The 22,528-nt window shown below is 44.3% G+C and overlaps 1 protein-coding gene across 3 annotated transcripts in view; it reads left to right on the forward strand.

Annotated features, from left to right (window-relative positions):
* GSDME (gasdermin E) overlaps nucleotides 1-22,528 on the forward strand; it is a 199,647-nt gene that overhangs the window by 69,080 nt on the left and 108,039 nt on the right. For all 3 annotated transcript variants that reach the window (XR_012724556.1, XM_075316699.1, XM_075316698.1), the window contains exon 4: nucleotides 11,643-11,820. Coding sequence is in view for 2 of the 3 variants with exons in the window: in XM_075316699.1 (XP_075172814.1) it covers nucleotides 11,643-11,820 (178 nt within the window). In the remaining variant the exon portion in view is untranslated. The remainder of the gene's footprint in view (nucleotides 1-11,642; nucleotides 11,821-22,528) is intronic.

Consider the following 22,528-nt stretch of genomic DNA (forward strand, 5'->3'; position numbering starts at 1 on the left):
CCGCAAAGTTGATTGGACGGCGCTTCATAGTACAGATGGACAATGACCCCAAACATACAGCCAAAGCTACCCAGGAGTTCATGAGTGCAAAAAAGTGGAACATTCTGCAATGGCCAAGTCAATCACTAGATCTTAACCCAATTGAGCATGCATTTCACTTGCTCAAATCCAGACTTAAGACGGAAAGACCCACAAACACGCAAGACCTGACGGCTGCGGCTGTAAAGGCCTGGCAAAGCATTAAGAAGGAGGAAACCCAGCGTTTGGTGATGTCCATGGGTTCCAGACTTAAGGCAGTGATTGCCTCTAAAGGATTCGCAACAAAATATTGAAATTAAAAATATTTTGTTTGAGTTTGGTTTATTTGTCCAGTTACTTTTGACCTCCTAAAATGTGGAGTGTTTGTAAAGAAATGTGTACAATTCCTACAATTTCTATCAGATATTTTTGTTCAAACCTTCAAATTAAACGTTACAATCTGCACTTGAATTCTGTTGTAGAGGTTTCATTTCAAATCCAATGTGGTGGCATGCAGAGCCCAACTCGCGAAAATTGTGTCACTGTCCAAATATTTCTGGACCTAACTGTATATACACAGTTAGGTCCAGAAATATTTGGACAGTGACACAATTTTCGCGAGTTGGGCTCTGCATGCCACCACATTGGATTTGAAATGAAACCTCTACAACAGAATTCAAGTGCAGATTGTAACGTTTAATTTGAAGGTTTGAACAAAAATATCTGATAGAAATTGTAGGAATTGTACACATTTCTTTACAAACACTCCACATTTTAGGAGGTCAAAAGTAATTGGACAAATAAACCAAACCCAAACAAAATATTTTTATTTTCAATATTTTGTTGCGAATCCTTTGGAGGCAATCACTGCCTTAAGTCTGGAACCCATGGACATCACCAAACGCTGGGTTTCCTCCTTCTTAATGCTTTGCCAGGCCTTTACAGCCGCAGCCTTCAGGTCTTGCTTGTTTGTGGGTCTTTCCGTCTTAAGTCTGGATTTGAGCAAGTGAAATGCATGCTCAATTGGGTTAAGATCTGGTGATTGACTTGGCCATTGCAGAATGTTCCACTTTTTTGCACTCATGAACTCCTAGGTAGCTTTGGCTGTATGCTTGGGGTCATTGTCCATTTGTACTATGAAGCGCCGTCCGATCAACTTTGCGGCATTTGGCTGAATCTGGGCTGAAAGTATATCCCGCTACACTTCAGAATTCATCCGGCTACTCTTGTCTGCTTTTATGTCATCAATAAACACAAGTGACCCAGTGCCATTGAAAGCCATGCCATCACGTTGCCTCCACCATGTTTTACAGAGGATGTGGTGTGCCTTGGATCATGTGTCGTTCCCTTTCTTCTCCAAACTTTTTTCTTCCCATCATTCTGGTACAGGTTGATCTTTGTCTCATCTGTCCATAGAATACTTTTCCAGAACTGAGCTGGCTTCATGAAGTGTTTTTCAGCAAATTTAACTCTGGCTTGTCTATTTTTGGAATTGATGAATGGTTTGCATCTAGATGTGAACCCTTTGTATTTACTTTCATGGAGTCTTCTCTTTACTGTTGACTTAAAGACAGATACACCTACTTCACTGAGAGTGTTCTGGACTTCAGTTGATGTTGTGAACGGGTTCTTCTTCACCAAAGAAAGTATGCGGCAATCATCCACCACTGTTGTCATCCGTGGACGCCCAGGCCTTTTTGAGTTCCCAAGCTCACCAGTCAATTCCCTTTTTCTCAGAATGTACCCGACTGTTGATTTTGCTACTCCAAGCATGTCTGCTATCTCTCTGATGGATTTTTTCTTTTTTTTTCAGCCTCAGGATGTTCTGCTTCACCTCAATTGAGAGTTCCTTAGACCGCATGTTGTCTGGTCACAGCAACAACTTCCAAATGCAAAACCACATACCTGTAATCAACCCCAGACCTTTTAACTACTTCATTGATTACAGGTTAACGAGGGAGACGCCTTCAGAGTTAATTGCAGCCCTTAGAGTCCCTTGTCCAATTACTTTTGGTCCCTTGAAAAAGAGGAGGCTATGCATTACAGAGCTATGATTCCTAAACCCTTTCTCCGATTTGGATGTGAAAACTCTCATATTGCAGCTGGGAGTGTGCACTTTCAGCCCATATTATATTTATATAATTGTATTTATGAACATGTTTTTGTAAACAGCTAAAATAACAAAACTTTTGTCACTGTCCAAATGTTTCTGGACCTAACTGTATATGTTAGTAAGAAACAAAAGCATTCATAAATACCATATTTTTCAGACCATATGACGCACTTTTTTCCCTCAAATGTTGGGGAAAAGTGGGAGTTGCGTCTTATAGTCTAAATGTGGCTGCAGGGAATGAGGGTGCTGCGGTGGCGCGGGTCATCTGTGGCATGAGCAGGCTGTAGCAGCCTGCCGTGACCACGTGGGCCCGCTCATTTGATATGCACGCCCATCCTCTCACTCATCATCCCTCAGCGCTGAAGCTGATGCTGACAGGTGGGCGGGATGATGGGCGGGAAGTGCGCGCATAATTAACAGTTGGCCCGCGTGATCTCCCCTGGCAACTACAGCCTGGAGTGATCATGTGCAGCTGTATTCACTGCTCCCTGCGCATCATCATCAGCGCTGGGTGCAGTGAATCAGTATACTCACCCGTTACCGTTCCCCTGCAGCATCGCAATCTTCTCCTGTCTGCCGTCTGCAGCTGTGTGTGGAGACTAGCGGTGCGCACAGCGATGACGTCATCGCATTTGTCCACACATAGCCGCAGCCGGCAGACAGGAGGACGAGCGATGCTGCAGACAACAGTGACTGCTCCACACACCAGCGATGCTGCTGCCGGCACTGACAGGAGGAGGAGCGATGCTGCATGGAGTGAGGAAAGGTGAGTATAAACGTATATTTTTTTTTGTGTGCCACAGGATACAGGCCATTTAGCAGGATGGGGTATATAGCAGGATGGATGGGGGTATATAGCAGGATGGATGGGGGTATATAGCAGGATGGATGGGGGTATATATCAAGATGGATGGAGGTATATATCAGGATGGTTGGGGGTATATAGCAGGATGAATGGGGGTATATAGCAGGATGGATGGGGCAGTGCTTTTTTTGCGGCGGTACGCGCTGGTACGGCGTACCAGAAAATCCGAAGAGCGCTGAGGATAAGCACCTCTGGCTCTGTCCACATGGCTAATTTGTAAACTATTCAAATTAGACATGTGTGAAGTGGAGGCACAAACAGAGCAGCTATTGGAGCTGCAGGACCTGCGATGATGTCACGTACTTCCGGGTACAGTAGAGCCTGTCTGCTCCCTGACTTGGCGTGCAGCGACGTGCTGACGCTACAGAGGTCATGGCAGTGTGGGGAGGTAGCTCCTCCTGCTGCCGTCTGTCAGCGTCAGTGTGACTGCAGAGAGCCGCGGAGGAGGATGGAAGACAGAGGAGAGGCCGCCGGGTCTTGGAGCAGGTAAGCGCTCAGTGAGCCGAAGATGCAGGGAGAGGGGCCGCATAAGATGGCAGCTATATGGGGAGAGGAGCCGCATAAGATGGCAGCTATATGGGAAGAGGGGCCGCAAAAGATGGCAGCTATATGGGGAGAGGAGGCCACAAAAGATGGGAGCTATATGGGGAGAGGAGGCCACATAAGATGGGAGCTATATGGGGACAGGAGGCCACATAGATGGGAGCTATAGGGAGAGGAGGCTGCATAGATGGGGATATATGGGGAGAGGAGGCCACATAAGATGGGAACTATATAGGGAGAGGAGGTTGCATAGATGGGAGCTAAATGGGAAAAAGAGCACATGGGATAAGATCTGCTGGGAAAAGAAGACATGATGGGATGGGATTTGTAGGGGGAAAGGGGCCATTATGGGATGTGATCTGCAGGGGAAAGAGACCACATGGGATGGGATTTGTAGGGGGGAAGGAGCCACATGGGACGGGATCTGTACTGGAAAAGCAGCCATATGGGATGAGATCTGTATGGGGAAGGTCGTCCATTCCAATTTTAACAGGGCTCATTTAGTAATAATTTTTAAAAATTGTAGAAAAACCGTTTAATACAATATGACTTTTTTGGTCACTAAAAATCAAGATTAATATATTTATAAAACTAGTGTTTGAAATGAGATTTCTGATACGACAATGATTATATATCATGTTTTTGAAGTGACTATATGAATTATTAGTCCTAATACGATGTCTTTACTGAATAATATCTATTTGAGTCATACTGTGATTATGTCCTAACATCAGCTTAAAGAGTGTTTGTTATTCAGTGAATGTTTTTAATTTGTTTTTAACAAGTAACACGTGGAGTTAAAAAATTACCCTATTTAAGTGGTTAATACTCACGTTGCTCTGTATGGACCTGTGAAAGCACCCCTAGAGGTGCGAAACGGTACCGTCGTCCTTGTGCTCCGCTCCCCCAGCTCCCTCATGTCTGTATCACCTGTCTGCAAAAAAGAAAAATAAAATAGATTTCTTGACACCGTAGAGTGCTGCCAAAACTTCTCTTTTTTATGATATTAATACAATATGACTGACAGTGACTGGAACAACTGGTGCTGGACAGGAGAGTGAAGGTAGAGGAGGGGAAGAAGGGGAAAGGTGTTCACTCGCCGGCTTAAGACGCGTACTGTGCATGTGCAGTGCGCGTCTGAAACTGACAAGGAGAACCCGGAAGAGAAGCCTGCCGCAATGGTAAGTATAAACGCGCGCAGGATAGAATGAGCGACGAGGACGTCGCTCATGTGACTCCATGGTATCACGTCCACAGGGGCGAAGTATGCAGACGCCCATTGGGCAAGGCGCCGCCCATGGGGCCAGCGGCGCTGTAATCTACATAGGGAATATGAAAGTAATAAAACGTTTATTACTTTCATATTACACAATTTTACAGCACAGGGATGGGTAGGAAGCTGCTATTAGGGCAAATATGCGTCTGCTAATATGTCAGATCTCATTTTAGAGGTGACAGGTTCCCTGGCAGTGTGGAAGTGACATGATCTCCCTGCACTGCTGCTGATGAGAGCGCACACGCAGGACACAGAGTCCCAGCGTGGTGACGTTATTGCTCAGTGCCGGGACTCTGCTATCTTGTGCGCGCGATGTCGTGCCTGCACTGCACCGCTCAAGACCTGATGGAGCAGGTGAGTATATGATTTTTTTTTTTTGTAAAACGCAGAACAGGAACATGTATACTAAGGCTGGGGGCCCATATACCAGCATGGGGTCCAGGCTGGGAGCCCAGTGCCTCAACAGGTATACCGTGCACAGGATCTCCCGGCCGCACGACAGCACCCCCTCCCTGCTCCTCAATCTCTGACGCCGGCGCCTGACAGCAACCCACCCCCGCTCCTCGCCTCAGAGATGCGTACCAGCAAATAGGTATATAGCAGGATGGCACTATATAGCAGGGTAAGGGCATATACCAGGATGGCGCTATGTAGCAGGATGGGGGCTATACCATGATGGCGGTATATAGCAGGATGGGAATATATACTAGGATGGGGTACATATATACAAGGATGGGGATCATATACAAGGCAGGAGGATCATTACCAGGATGGGGTACCTTAGTTAGAGAATTTGGGGACAATACCCCCATAACAGTGTCAGCAGCAGATACTCGCTCCATAAGTGTGTCATGACCACATTTTTTGCTTAAAATTTTATTTTCCTATTTTCCCCCTGTAAAACCAGGGTGTGTCTTATAGTCCGGTGCATCTTATAGTCCGAAAAATACGGTATATATGTTAGGCTACATCAACAAAACTACATATTTGGGTCCGTGAAATGGCTGAATTAAGTATTTCAGGTTACTCAATTCTTATCCTCAACACCAGAAGTCTACAAAAGACGAGTGGCCGGTCATTTTTGCCGGGATTTACTCCACTTTTGGATATTTTCGACATTTGTGCTGAACACAGTGTGAGTAGAGTTTAAGCAGGCGTTACACGCTACGACATCGCTAACAATTGCTAGCGATGTCGAGCGTGAAAGCACCTGCCCCCGTCGTGCATTCGATATCGTGTGATCGCTGCCGTAGCGAACATTATCGCTCCGGCAGTGTCACACGCACTTACCTGGTCGGCGGCGTCGCTGTGACCGCTGAACAATATCTCCTTCAAGGGGGAGGGACGTTCGGCGTCACCGCGACGTCACTAAGTGGCCGGCCAATCATAGCGGAGGGGCGGAGATGAGCGGGACGTAACATCCCGCCCACCTCCTTTTTTCCGCATTGCCGGTGGACGCAGGTAAGGAGATGTTTGTCGCTCCTGCGGTGTCACACACAGCGATGTGTGCTGCCGCAGGAACGAGGAACGACATTGATAATAAACAATTAACGATTTTTTGTTTTAGGATGACCTCTCCATGGTGAACGATTTTCACCACTTTTGCGGTCGCTTAAGGTCGCACATACGTGTCCTACGCTGCGATATCGTTAATGACGCCGGATGTGCGTCACAAACAACGTGACCCCAACGATAATTCATTAACGATATCGTAGCGTGTAAAGCCCCCTTAAGAGTATGTTCACATGTAGTTTTTATTGCATTTTTTTTTCTTCATTTAAAAACAGACTATGGTTGTAAAACTACTTTTTGTGTATTTAGTAATTCAAAGTGTTTTTGTTTGTTTTGTTTTTTTTTGCTGTGATTATTAACAAAAAAAAGTAAAGAAAAAGGCATCATGTGAATGAGATTTGGGAAATTTTATTCATTATGCTTGTGCTATGAAACATTTTTTTTTCTACCCCTAAAAATGCATAAATAATTCTATGCATGATCAAGTCCTAAGTATTTAATTTATTTTACCATATAGTCTCTGTCAACCGTCCACCAGATGGCAGTACACGCCAGCGTGCCATGAGAATAAATCCCATGGTCTGGATTTGACATTACTTAGTTTCTTTTTATACGGTTTTAATTGTTGTAAAGCCTTTGTACATTGCATTGATTTTTCTTTACTGTTATTCAGGGCAATATCAATACTTCCACAAATTCTTCCACCAGGTTCACATTTTTCAACTTGAAAGTATTGCTTATAAAAAGCAAACCAATTGTCGTATGAGTCAGTAACATTATACTGTTGCAGTATGTCCCCATCCTGATTTGCAGCTTTTGTTTCTTTTATTATTTCATATCGATTTGTACATGAACCAATTCCATGGAAAGTATGTGATCTTTTTTATTTGTCATGTAGTACATCCTGATTACCAGAAGAGGGGGCTATAGTTCTTCATTATCATTTTTCACTAGTTGGTCCTGTGATCATTAGTACAGTGGAACCTTGGATTACGAGCATAATTGGTTCCGGGAGTGTGCTCTTAAACCAAGTTACCCTTACATCAAAGCGAATTTTCCCATAAGAAATAATAAGAAACGCAGACAATTTGTTCCACAACCCAAAAATATTTACTGCATTTATACAAACTTATTACAGTAAAACAAAAGTGCAGTAAAAACATATAAAGCAAATTAAACTGCACGTTCGCTTAAGGCCGCTTTACATGCAACGACATCGTTAACGAGATGTTGTTGGGGGTCACGGAATTTGTGACGCACATCCGGCCTCGTTAGCGACGTTGTTGCGTGTGAAACGCAGGAACGACCGCTAACGATCAAAATTACTCACCATATCGTTGATCGTTGTCCAGTCGTTCTAATCTCAAATATCGTTGCTGTTGCAGGACGCAGATTGTTCGTCGTTCCTGCGGCAGCACACATCGCTATGTGTGACACCGCAGGAACGAGGAACCACATCGTACCTGCGGCCGCCGGCAATGAGGAAGGAGGTGGGCGGGATGTTCCAGCCGCTCATCTCCGCCCCTCCGCTTCTATTGGGCAGCCGCTTAGTGACGCCGCTGTGACGCCGAACGAACCTCCGTTGCTAGGCAGGTAAGTACGTGTGATGGGGACTAACGATGTTTTGCGCCACAAGCAGCGATTTGCCCGTGGCGCACAACCGACGGGGGCGGTTGCTTTCACCAGCGACATCGCTAGCGATGACGCTGTGTGTAAAGTGGCCTTTACAGTAGAATTGTTGGTGTGCAGAGGTACACTATATAGAGAGAAAAAATTCTGTATAAATATGAAAACCTTTATTCTAGTACAGTACACAAAAACACACACCCCCAAATCTATTCTCCGCAAAATAAGAACAGAACTAAGCTAATTGTGGGGTATAAATACTGCACAGGCAATTACATTACAGCACAAGCAATGTGCTGCACTGGGTAGCAGAAAGAAAGTACAATACTGTATCCACAAGTGCAAATTGATAGACATGCTACATAGTATATACTGTACTGTACAATGCTATAGAGTACATATGTACAGAAAGTTACCTCCAGAGCGTGGTGAAAGGACAGAACCGGAAGTGTACACGATGAGAATTTGCTCTTATTGCAAAGCATTGCTCTTAAACCAAGTTACAAATGTGTAAAAAGCTTTGCTTGTCTTTCAAAACGCTCTCAAACCAAGTTACTCTTAATCCAAGGTTCCACTGTAATTAGATATTATATTCTTAGTACCAAATAAAAACACAAGAAACCAACGACAACTTTTACATCTATATGACAAACTAGAGTTCACTGTAATTCTCCATAAAGTATCTCACAATTCTGCTGAATATTTCCCAAAGACTATGGTCCTTCCTAGTTTTGGTTTAACAATAGAGAAAAAACTGGCACCGGTGTCTAAAGACCTTCTTAGATGGACAGCAAATTCTTGTAACAGGGCTGACTAGGACTCGCAAACTTATTGGTGGTACTGCACTTGAAAAAGACAACGTGCACAAATATATTTTTTCAGCAGCAGGAGCAAGTAGATTTTGCCCTGGATATGATATCACAAGGTACCTTTTATTCAGTTGACGTGTGAAACAATCACTGGGACATTCCCAATTGCCTACAGTGGATCTAAAAAGTCTACACACCCTTGTTAAAATGCCAGCTTTTTGTTGTGTATATAAATTAATACTTTGTTGAAGTACCCTTTGAATTTATGACAACATTCAGACATTTTGGGTAGGAGTCCATCAACCTGGCACATCTAGAATAGTCAGTAAAGAGAGCCAATGTTAGATGTGCCATGCTGATAGACTCCTACTCAAAAAGCCTTCCTTGCAGTAGCTCTAAATCTGTCAGATTGTGAGAACATCTTCTGAGTACAGCGCCCTCTTCAGGTCACCCATATATTTTCAGTTGAATTCAGGGCTGGGCCATTTTAAAACTTTGATATTTTTCTGACTAAAACAATCTTTTGTTTATTTGGAGGTACTGTATGCTTAGGGTTGTTGTGCTAAAAGGCGAAATTCCTCTTTAGCATAGGCGTTAAACTGTTGATGGAAAATTGTCTGATATTTGGAACTGTTCATAATTACTTCCACCTGGACGAAACACCCCAAAGCATAAAGTGGCCTCCACCATGCTTTACTGTGGGTATCTTGTTCTTTTGGTGATGTGCAGTGTTGTCTTTGGGTCATATTTGTTGGAATTATGGAATGTCTCATCAAACCATAACACATTTTAGCAGACTACTATTTTAGCTGAACAGCCATTCATTGTCTCCACTTCCTTATAAGTTTTACCCTCTCCATTCAAATTTTTAAGAAGACACTTATTTTCTGAACCATATCTCGAACGACCAATATTTATCAGCCTTTTAAGCAGAAATGCATGTGCAACATGTCCTAGATTTATGCTTAAAAAAGGGCCACCTTGCATATGTGGCCAAATAAGCAACAAGGAGACAATATTTAAGGCGATTGTGCCCTACTCCAGTCTCCTGATGAACCGCAGTATAAAAATGGGGGGAAACACGTTGAGTAATGGAGAAATTGTTTGACACTTGCTTGTGAATATTCATTCCATGGCAATCCCACCTGAAGATACCTTTAGATAAGTAACGCTTATTTTTCTGTTCTGAAAAGCTGATATTAAGATAGAAAATATTTTTTAGTCACATCAGTAGTTATTTCCATCTTTCTTTCATCAGATCAGGGAGTTTAGAGGTAATGTAGAGGTACAACCACCGTGGAATGGGGCACCACTTGAACTTTGGGTGCTAAACCTCCATTGATAGGTAGGAATTGACTTCCCCCTAGGGAACAGTTAGTAGTCCCCAACATCCTCCCAGTAAGGAGTTCACTGGTGAAATAATTGTGTGTATTGTGCATATTTATATGGTGCCTGCAGGATATAGGTGGTTTTAATATTTTTTAATTAATAAAGTATTATTTTAATGAATTATATTCAGAAAGTATGTTTTCTAAGATTCTACTGCACCAACTGGTAAATTGTTTGACATTTGGTAATATCATTTATACAAAAATTAGTGGATCATTTGGTTAGTCATATTGGACTACTGTTATTTTGAACACTTCTGTATGTAAAACCTCTTTTTAGGTAAAATGAGTGAAAAGTATGTAGTTTCAATTTGTAATTGAGGTGAGTCCTGGTCATTAACCTATTGGATGGATTGTTTTAAAGCTGGGAGGCAAAGTAGCAGCACAGTCCTGAAGATGAAACATGAGAAAACTACTTTATCTATCGCTGTAACTTTAGAATGTAGAATTCGTACCGGGGTACCACATCTACCACGTATCTTAATGTGCAATTAGATGAGTAGTGTTTGCAGAAATGCTTGTTTGTTCTTATCTGCCCATGTAAACATGCCAGTAATCACCCAATGATTTTGGTCCAAAACTGGACCTTAAAGGGATCCAATCACCAGGATTTTCCCATATAAAGAAAAGGCAGTGCGATTAAAATCATACCTTCACTTTTCAGATTGGATCTTTGATTGCACAAAAAAAGTTCATAAAGGTCCAGAAACTGGTGCATTCTTGGATTGACGTATGCACCGGGGCGGGCATTTGTGGGTCAGGTTTTCTGTGTATTTTCCTTACTCCTCCTCCTGCATCCTTATGGCTTGCCCCTTCTCTTTATTTAAATTTCACACTGCGCCACCATTACTGCTGTTGGCAGCACTTGCCCATTGCTAGTGTAATGAGGTCTTCACTAAAATGGTGCAGGAGTCAGCGCATGCGTGTAACGCGATCTCTGGCACCATTTTATTGAAGACACTGTGGAGAAGACTGAGTGCCATCGGCTCATGAAAAAAAAAACAAAAAACTAAATCTGTGCATGCGCCGATGCCGCTTACAGTTTTCTCTAGTGTCTTCAATAAAATGGCACCAGGGATCACAATACGCACATGCGCTGACTCCGGCGCCATTTTAATGAAGACATCATTACACTAGCAATGCGCATGTGCCGGCAACAGCAATAATGGCGACATAGCGGGAAATTTAAATAAAGAAAAGGGGCAAGCCAGGAAGACAATGGAGAAGGAATTTACACAGAGAACCCAAGCCACAAAGTTGTGCAACGCTTGTATACATGGGCCAACGAACAATATCAGTGACAGAACAATCACCCATACAATTGTTTTCTCCCCATACAGTATCATGTTGTCGGCATAAGCAGTACGCTGACCCAACTAATGAGCGTTCTGCCTGTTCGTTGGTGATCGCAAACAAATGTTCCTATGAATACTCTTTCACTCCTATAATTATGACCAAGTCTTTAACATATCTACTACTTTCTTAATTACAGGAAAATAGACTTGAACCATCCCTTCATACAACAGCTGCATGAGAACAAGAGTGATATATTGTGCGTCCTCAAAGAGAAGATCGTCACCACGCAAAAGTGTGTCATTTCTCAACAGTCACAAATAGAGGAAACGTGTAAACTTGGCGGTAAAGTTAGTGTTAAAGCAAAAGCGGTGACGGTAAGTGGGATAGGAACACGCTGAGCTTTTGCAAAGCCTTGTGTTTATATCAGATTGCACAGAGGAGATGATTGTTCTTGCAATGCTTTGTGCCAGACAGATCTGTGGGGGAAATAGAATTATGACTAGTAAAATAGTTTACAGTGTAAAGGTCGAATTCACAGATGGTTTGTTTGAAAGCGTAAAAAAGTATTGAGTCCCCCAAGTCAATTCACACTGGGATCTCTATTCTGTACATAACCTTCAGCACTGCAGGCAAACTTCAGTCTGGAAATCATGGATACGCATGAAGCCGAGGGATTTATTCCATCACTGGAGCTCAGATTTCTATATCTGTGCTTGAAGGTTTTATCGACTCTTAGGTAATTCTCTAAATAGCAAACATTTCTAGCTCATGGACATGCCTGAATTACAAATCCACAACGTAGTATCTGTAGACACCTATGGCATACCTCCCAACTTTTCAAGAAAGGAAAGAGGGACAAAGTATGTGGCGCGCGCAGCGCGCCGCCGCAAATTTTGACCACGCCCCTAGCCACACCCCTAGCCACACCCATTTGGAAGTAAGGGTCATTCAGCAGATGCCCCAGACTGTTCATTCATATTTATAGCAGTCAGAATTTTTTATATTTCTGTGTCACTATTTGACATGTTGCTATTTGTGCCTATCAATCTGTGTTCACACGTTGCATAAATTCTGTTTCTTTTTGTTTCTGTCTGCACCAAACTACACAATAACAATTTTCTCTGTTTTTTCCATTTTTGCTGCATTTTTTCTGCCTTTTCTCCATTATTTAATGCGTTTTTGGTTCAGATGTGAATCTGCATTTTTAAGTGTCTTTATTGTACAGAGAAGCTTTTTCCTGCATTTTTTTAAACTCCACATAGAAACCTCCAGAGAAACCCCCCCCCCCCCCCCCCGAAAACCGCAGAGATCAGCGGCGTCTTTTCATGGAATCACTTCCACTTTACTTGGACAATTAAACACAGCAGAATAAATGTGCAAAGAAACAGCAGAAAAAAATGCAGCATTTACACTACATGTGAATATGGACTAATTGTCCAAGCAAAGTGGATGAGACGTCCTGAAATCTCCGCTCCTGGTGCGTGGAAAGACGCCGCTGAACTGTGTGTATTTGGTGTTTCTTTCTTTATAAGCTTCAGGATTCACATCAGCAACAAACATGTATCAAATAAGGGGGACAATGTATAAAAAATACCGCAAACACGCAATAATCAGAGAACATTGTTATTTCACTCGTGGAGCGGACACCTGCAGAAAAAATGCCGCATTTACGCTATGTGTGAACACGGCCTCAGTGATCCATTTTTATTACATTTTTTATGGGTTTTAATAAAGAAAAATAATAAATTGCGCCTTTTTTTTCCCGCCATTTACCGATCCCCATAAATAATCTGTTTGCTGTGTTGTTCAGGTCATTACGATTACAGGGGCACCAAATATGTCCATGTTATTTGCTGATTTGTGATGTTTATTATTTTATAAAAAAGTGCAATAAAATTACATTATTCTATTTTTTTTAATTATTTTTAGTAACTTTATTAGAAGAAAAAAAAAATCCTTTTTTCCTCTCCCTCTAGAATACAGGACATAGAGATGCTGCTCTGTACAATGTAGCTTTGTCCTGTGTAATCTGCTGTGTAAGAGGCTGCATTGTAGGTTCATTTATGTGAAATCCTCCCTCTGACATCATCAATCCTAGTGGCTCAACAGCTAGAGCAGCTAGGAAAACCAGGAGGTTGCTGGACACAAGTTTTGAACGTTGCTGGTTTGAATCCAAGGTGGTGAAGATAAAAAAAAAAATTGTATTTGTATTTTTTTCCTCATTTCTTTATAGTAGTTTTATGGGAACAAATGAATCTGACTCTTTCACCAACATTGAGATACAGTATTTATTTATCTATCTATCTATCTCTATCCCTCTATCTATGATTCTATCTCTCTATCTATCTATGATTCTATCTCTATCTATTGTCTTTCGTGTATCTATATATCCCACTATCATCCATCCCTCCCTCCATCCCTCCATTCATCCCTCTATCCCTCCCTCTATCCCTCCATTCATCCCTCCATTCATCCATCCATCCATCCCTCCATTCATCCCTCCATTCATCCCTCTATCAGCCATCCATCCCTCCCTCTATCCCTCCATTCATCCCTCCCTCTATCCCTCCATTCATCCCTCTATCATCCATCCATCCCTCCCTCTATCCCTCCATTCATCCCTCTATCATCCATCCATCCATCCCTCTATCCCTCCATTCATCCCTCTATCATCCATGCATCCATCCCTGCCTCTATCCCTCAATTCATCCCTCTATCATCCATCCATCCCTCCCTCTATCCCTCCTTTCATCCCTCCTTCTATCCCTCCATTCATCCCTTCATTCATCCCTCCATTCATCCCTCTATCATCCATCCATCCCTCCCTCTATCCCTCCATTCATCCCTCTATCATCCATCCATCCCTCCCTCTATCCCTCCTTTCATCCCTCTATCCCTCCATTCATCCCTCCTTCTATCCCTCCATTTATCCCTCCATTCATCCCTCTATCATCCATCCATCCCTCCCTCTATCCCTCCATTCATCCCTCAATTCATCCCTCTATCATCCATCCATCCCTGCCTCTATCCCTCCATTCATCCCTCCTATCCCTCCATTCATCCCTCCCTCTATCCCTCCATTCATCCCTCTATCATCCATCCATCCCTCCATTCATCCCTCTATCATCCATCCATCCCTCCCTCTATCCCTCCATTCATCCCTCTATCCCTCCATTCACCCCTCCATTCATCCCTCTATCATCCATCCATCCATCCCTCCCTCTATCCCTCCCTCTATCCCTCCATTCATCCCTCCATTGATCCCTCTATCATCCATCCTTCCCTCCCTCTATCCCTCCATTCATCCCTCCATTCATCCCTCTATCATCCATCCATCCCTCCCTCTATCCCTCCATTCATCCTTCCATTATCCATCCATCCCTGCCTCTATCCCTCCATTCATCCCTCTATCCCTCCATTCATCCCTCCCTCTATCCCTCCATTCATCCCTCTATCATCCATCCATCCCTCCCTCTATCCCTCCTTTCATCCCTCTATCCCTCCATTCATCCCTCCTTCTATCCCTCCATACATCCCTTCATTCATCCCTCCATTCATCCCTCTATCATCCATCCATCCCTCCCTCTATCCCTCCATTCATCCCCCCATTCATCCCTCTATCATCCATCCATCCCTCCCTCTATCCCTCCTTTCATCCCTCTATCCCTCCATTCATCCCTCCTTCTATCCCTCCATTCATCCCTCCATTCATCCCTCTATCATCCATCCATCCCTCCCTCTATCCCTCCATTCATCCCTCAATTCATCCCTCTATCATCCATCCATCCCTGCCTCTATCCCTCCATTCATCCCTCTATCATCCATCCATCCCTCCATCCCTCCCTCTATCCCTCCATTCATCCCTCTTATCATCCATCCATCCCTCCCTCTATCCCTCCATTCATCCCTCTATCCCTCCATTCATCCCTCCATTCATCACTCTATCATCCATCCATCCATCCCTCCCTCTATCCCTCCCTCTATCCCTCCATTCATCCCTCTATCATCCATCCTTCCCTCCCTCTATCCCTCCATTCATCCCTCTATCATCCATCCATCCCTCCCTCTATCCCTCCATTCATCCCTCTATCCCTCCATTCATCCCTCTATCCCTCTATTCATCCCTCCATTCATCCCTCCTTCTATCCCTCCATTCATCCCTCCATTCATCCCTCTATCATCCATCCATCCCTCCCTCTATCCCTCCATTCATCCCTCCATTCATCCCTCTATCATCCATCCATCCCTGCCTCTATCCCTCCATTCATCCCTCCCTCTATCCCTCCATTCATCCCTCTATCATCCATCCATCCCTCTCTCTATCCCTCCATTCATCCCTCCCTCTATCCCTCCATTCATCCCTCTATCATCCATCTATCCCTGTCTCTATCCCTCCATTCATCCCTCCCTCTATCCCTCCATTCATCCCTCTATCATCCATCCATCCCTCTATCCTTCCATTCATCCCTCCATTCATCCCTCTATCATCCATCCATCCCTGCCTCTATCCCTCCATTCATCCCTCCCTCTATCCCTCCATTCATCCCTCTATCATCCATCCATCCCTCTATCCTTCCATTCATCCCTCCATTCATCCCTCTATCATCCATCCATCCCTGCCTCTATCCCTCCATTCATGCCTCCCTCTATCCCTCCATTCATCCCTCTATCATCCATCCATCCCTCCCTCTATCATCCATTCATCCCTCCATTCATCCATCCCTCCATCCATCTTTGCAGCTGAATAACCTGCTTCTGGTGTCTGCAGTATAGAGGTCAAGATAACAAAATCTTCCTATTGCTTTCATTACAGGCAGTAGCTCAGTGGTAAAGCTGCTGCCGTTGAAACAATGAACTCACAGCTCCATGAGTTCGAGTCCCGGCCGCCCCGAAAATCCAGAGCCGATGATAAATTAATTTAATTTATTCACTTCACTGAGGGGAGGAGCCGGGACATCAGCTGTGAGCCGCGGGAGTGCGGGACAGACCTGAAAAATCGTGCAAGTCCCGCAGAATCCGGGACGGTTGGGAGGTATGCCTATGGGACCATACTGTATTGCCATGTGCCGCTGATGTTATATAGAGACAGGTGTTCTTCAGGAATTCATTGCTCCAATGCTGTATTGCCCAGCGTTATGAAGATATTCTCCTATTAAACCAACATCACATCACTGCGGAAGCTTTAAAGTGGATCTGTTACCAAATTACTCGATACAAAATGCATACATTAATATATTATTTCATAAATACACCTCTTAAACCTGATGAGGCTGGTGTATATACCGTGAAAATACATATCAGAATGGCTAGATAACTATTTCTGAAAGTTACTCAATCCCTACCCATCCAGTCTACTGACAGCTCCTCAGGGTCCCTTCCACTGGTCAGTAAAAGCTGCACCTGTCAGTCAGGCTGGGTGGGTTGCTGGAGACTGAGTTTACTTGGACTCACTAGCTTTTTCATTCTATAGCTGGACTCCTAAAAGCTGGACTCCTAAAATGCTCATATTAATTTCAGGATTACATGGTAAAGGTTTTCAAGGTCAGAATACAAGTCTCAGCAGGTCTAAGAGATCTATAAAATAATGCATATAGTCTTAAATCCAATTCACTCACTTTTCCCTCACTACTCCTCCACCTCACTGCTCTGTAAATCCCTTTACTGGCTTCCAATTACCCAGCAAACTACTAATTCTGATTTACAGGGACATCAATAATCTGTCTCCTCCCTATATCTCCGAACTAATTTGTCAGTATTGTCCTACACATAACCTCCAGTCATCACAAGGCCTCCCCTTCTCTTCCACCCTCATACGCTCCTCACCTAATCACTTTCAAGACTTCTTCTGGTTGTACCCTATCCTTTGGAATTCTGTGAACCAAAACGTTCGATTCTCACTAATATTTGAAACCTTCATACAAGACTTGAAAACCATCTCTTTAAGAAATTTTACAGCAATGACTCCATCGCCACCTCATCACCACCAGAGTTGCTACAACTACCCAACCTACTGACTCCTTCCCCGTTACCCTGTAGAGCGGAAGCCCAATAGGGTACGGCCCTTTCCCCCTCTATACCAGTTTGTCACTGTTATTTTGTTCATTGTAATTTTTTATTTCTATTTATGTATGTAATCCCTTTTCACATGTACAGCACCATGGAGGTAGAGGTTGTACAAGATGCATGAACACCACAGTTATATACTTAGTGTCAGTGGTGTTATTGAAGTGAATATTGGCTGTTGGTGGGGGGAGTCGGGTGTCAGACTCTCACTGATCTAATATTGAAGACTTGTGATGAGCGAAAACTGAAAATTCGGGTTTCGATTATTTGTACTGAATACTTAGTACCATTCCAGTATTCATCACGATTAGTGAAGGTCGGACCCGCAGATACCCATGATCGGTGCGTAAAACCAGGTTTTTTTTAAAAAAAAAAAAAAACAACCCGGTTCAAGCCCAGAATTGATCTCGGATATCTGCCTGCACGCCAGTCTCCATATAAGTCTATGGGCATCCGAATGATGTGCTTTAAAATGGTGGTAGAAGGGATGGGGGACTGTTCTTACCGAGTCTCCCACGCGGCTGCAACGCTACTTCCGGGGCCGCTTATTACCCTCATGCATATGCACTTCTCCACCCGCCCACCAGCAGTCTCGGCATCTGTGATTGGTTGCAGTCAGACCGCGCCCCACTCTGAGTGACAGCATGTCTTACTGCTTTCAATCACAAACGCTGTGTGTGTCTATATTGGTGTAAAACTAATGAGTCGACCAAGGTTTTTGGTAAGAGTACTATGGCGCTGGGACTACAGATACTTTACTCTCGATGGCGTTATCACAGGTGGTCGGTCCCGGCTTCGTGCCCTGGGCGCTCACTCTGCGGCTGTGGAATGGGGTTCAGGGATGATTTTGGGGATATACGTGACGCCACCTGTGGTGTCTGGTAAGCGGGATATACCAGCGCTGCCCGCGGCCGACCTCTGAGGCGATGGTGATGGCAGCTTAAGATCTCTCAGCTCCCCACAGGTGGAGATTTCTTACCTCAGGGCGGCGGGAGGGAGGTGACCGAGTGGTGATGGCTGCCTTCTTCTCTGACGTCGCAGGGTCCTGTCGAATGGCGGAGAGATGACACACCGAGTCCACATCAGCTTAAACAAGTCCTTTTAACTGGCATCTGGTTTGTTTTGCACAGTACACAGAAACAGTTTGGTTACCAGAAGGCCAATGGTCACACATTTCGGAGGAGATTTAATGACAGAGTCTCTCTGTGAGGTAACCTTTCTTTGTCTCTTTCTCGGTCTCTGCTCTGAGGCCTCTGTGACTCCCTCTTTAACCCACTCGTTAGTCTCGTCACTGGTTTTCCCAGGGAAAAAAGGAGGGGAGCCAGCACTGCTTATGAACGGCATGCAACAATGAAGAAATAAAAAGTGTAATATTCACAAATTCATTCCTACTGTAACAATTCAATGAGATTTTTTGCAAATGATTGATCAATGATTTGAGCCCCCCTGCCCCGTCACGGCAAATCTCTATAGGGGGGTCCCTAACGCTATATTATAAATTATTATGTACCATAAGGTCTCATATAAAGAGCAGGACCATATGAAAACACCACTTACCTGAGACATGTCTGAACCGCTCCCATGCTGCCAGAACTGACAACCGCGAATAAAGGCAGCCCAAGTGCCAGTGTGTGTGGCGGAACCACACACACCAGCACAATGTCAGGACTGGCCCTCACAGTGCCAGACCAGCAAACAGTCAGTTGTCAGTCCTGGCAGCATGGGAGCGGTTCAGACATGTCTCGGGTAAGTGGTGTTTTCATATGGCCCTGCTCATTATATGAGACCTTATGGTACATAATAATTTATAATATAGCGTTAGGGACCCCCCTATAGAGATTTGCCGTGATGGGGCAGGGGGTCTCAAATCATTGATCAATCATTTGCAAAAAATCTCATTGAATTGTTACAGTAGGAATGAATTTGTGAATATTACACTTTTTATTTCTTCATTGTTGCATGCCGTTCATAAGCAGTGCTGGCTCCCCTCCTTTTTTTGGTTTTCCCAGGGGTCTGATGCTGCACGCTTTCTTTATCTATCCCACAACAGCGTCGTGAACTCGGCTTGGGGTTAGTAGCCAGACTCTTGATGGATACCGGGACTCCTCTTATTTAAGATCCCAGGTTAATGGGCAATGGTTTGGGAAAAAAACTGACAAACCTCCTCGGTTCCGGTATACCAGTGTCGATCTGAACTCTTCAGCCGGCTCTCGCCAGACCTAAAGCGTCCCCTTTCCGTCTGGGTTACCCCTTTTCCTGTGTCTTTCTTTTCTTTTGGGGTACCCTTGCTCAGGACGTCGGGCATATGTTATTTCTAGCCCTTCTTTCAGTCATCAATTTACTCTTGTCTCTTCTTGTCACTCCTTACTGACTGTTAACTGACTAACTGTCACCCAGTCGTCCTGGCAACCACGTCGCGTCTCACGCTCAGCTAGGCTTCACCCCCCTATGGACCTACTATAGAAACAGTCCCAGGAATATGAAGGTAGGGGCTGCTGAGTCAATGTTACTCAATCTAGTATAAGACTCTGCATTTCCTCTCTCTTTCACCTGTGACCAAAGGGCACTGCACCTTGCTGTTAAGGTGCTGTATTCCCCTGTAGTGCCTAACCACAGGGGCGCCACACTAAAATAAATAATAAAAAAAAAAATTGGTGTATAGTCCCGATATTGTGATACCCAGCACAGATAAAGCATACGGCTACAGGCTGCAGCCCACAGCGAACACGAATATTTAATATTCCCTCATCCCTACTGAGGACCTCTTCTAAGGATACTGCACTGACCAGCCTCACCAGTGGACCATAGGTTTCCCACTGAATGTAGCAGATCATCCCACCTAGTCTCCACCAGTCTCTGGAATCCAACAAATTGCAAAATGACATCAGTATTCTGCAAACCAACCTGAATAAGGCTTGTGACAACCCGAAATATTGCACTTTATTGCGGTAGTGTATTAAACTTTTGAAAGAAGAATTGTGAGTTTAGAGGATGCTGACGTCCTCTTCAATATCTTCTACCCTACAGATTAGTCATCAATATCTAAGTCCTCAATGACACTTTTTACTAAGAATAGAATTTCTTCTGTAAGTAGCCAGATGCTTTGACCTATTTTTGTTGCTGGAATATGAGTGTGTGAAAATCATGGCATAAATCCGCATCAAATAAGGTTTCTGGGGCTGGATCTGTGCCCAAGATCTGCTGCAGGCTTTCCTAGACTGCTTGTGAATGTTTTTTTTTCTTAAAGGGAGTATGTCACCTCAAAAACTGAAACCACTTATACATTCATATAGGGAATGTAGTACTTTTAAAAATAAGTAAAATCTGCACTTCGAGTATTATTTCATTTAACATTAGAAAAAATCAAACATAAAAAAATAATTTTATTAGATCTATACAATAGGTGAGGGGCCTAGGTCACGGGGCACCATTCCACGCCCATATTTACAATCCTACACACATCCCCTTAATTTGATTTGACAGAGCTCACTAAGGGTGGCTTTACACGCTACGACATCGCTAAAGCGATCTCGTTGGGGTCACGGAATTTGTGACACACATCCGGCCGCGGTAGCGATGTCGTTGCGTGTGACACCTGTTAGCGATTTTTAATCTTTGCAAAAACATTCAAAATCAGTGACATCCCCTCCCTAGTCCCAATTATCGTTGCTGCTGTAGTAACGATGTGGCTCCAGCACACATCGCTCTGTGTGACACCGCAGGAGCGAGGAACCTCACCTTACCTGCGTCCCGCCAGTAATGAGGAAGGAAAGAGGTGGGCGGGATATTCGTCCCGCTCATCTCCACCCCTCCGCTTCTATTGGGCGCCCGCTTAGTGACGCCGCTGTGACGCCGAACAAAACCCCCCCTTAGAAAGGAGGCGGTTTGCCAGTCACAGCGACGTCGCTAGGCAGGTATGTGCGTGTGACGCTGCCGTAGCGATAATGTTCGCTACGGCAGCGATCACCACATATCGGCCGTACGATGGGGGCGGGTGCTATCGCGCTCGACATCGCCAGCAAATGCTAGCAATGTCGCAGCGTGTAAAGCACCCCTTAGGCCCCTTTCACACATCAGTTTTTTGCCATCAGTCACAATCCGTCGAATTTTGTAAAAAACAGATCTGGCGACTGATGCCGGTGGATCCGTTTATTTCTTATCAACTTGTATTAGCGACAGATTGCGATGGATGACCTCATGTTTGAGTCGTTCGACGGATCCGTCGAAAAATGTTTGTCCGTCGGACGGAGACGACGGCCAAAGTAACGTTTTTTGTGTATAATAAAAAAACGGACAGTGACGGTCCGTCGCCATCCATCGTTTGGTAGGATGGAAGCCTATGGGTGCAGGATCTGTCGTAATCTGTCAAATGATAGAATACAGTTACGGATTCCGTTTTTTTTAACTGAGCATGCTCCAATTTATTATTTAGCCCCCAGCTAGTTGGATCTGTCAAAAACGGATCCGTCGCATCAGTTTAGCCACAATCTGCGACGGCGAGAAAACGGATTGTGACTGATGGCAAAAAACTGATGTGTGAAAGGGGCCTTGGGAGCTCTATCTGATTTGAGTTCTCAGTCCTTCACAGTGTCAGTGTGTGCAGGTGCGTGGTATTCCCACTATCCTGTCTGCAGTAGCTGCACACACGATCGCTCAGAAATGGGCAAACAACTGGGTTCCTGCAGTGATGAGAGCAAGCACACAGTGTCATAGTGTCAGATATCCTGTTTACATCATCCACCCTCTACTGTATAATCCTGTGTCGAGCAAGCGACAGACGGAGAAAGCACCTGCACACACTGACACTGTGTGTGCTCTCAGCTCATGCTTTGTCAGTGTGTGCTCTCACTTCATGCATTGTCCGTGTGTGCTCTCAGTTCATGCATTGTCAGTGTGTGCTCTCAGCTCATGCATTGTCAGTGTGTGCTCTCAGCTCATGCATTGTCAGTGTGTGCTCTCAGCTCATGCATTGTCATTGTGTGCTCTCAGCTCATGCATTGTCAGTGTGTGCTCTAAGCT

Source organism: Anomaloglossus baeobatrachus, chromosome 6 (assembly GCF_048569485.1).
Source record: "Anomaloglossus baeobatrachus isolate aAnoBae1 chromosome 6, aAnoBae1.hap1, whole genome shotgun sequence".
In the NCBI taxonomy this organism is placed as follows: domain Eukaryota; kingdom Metazoa; phylum Chordata; class Amphibia; order Anura; family Aromobatidae; genus Anomaloglossus; species Anomaloglossus baeobatrachus.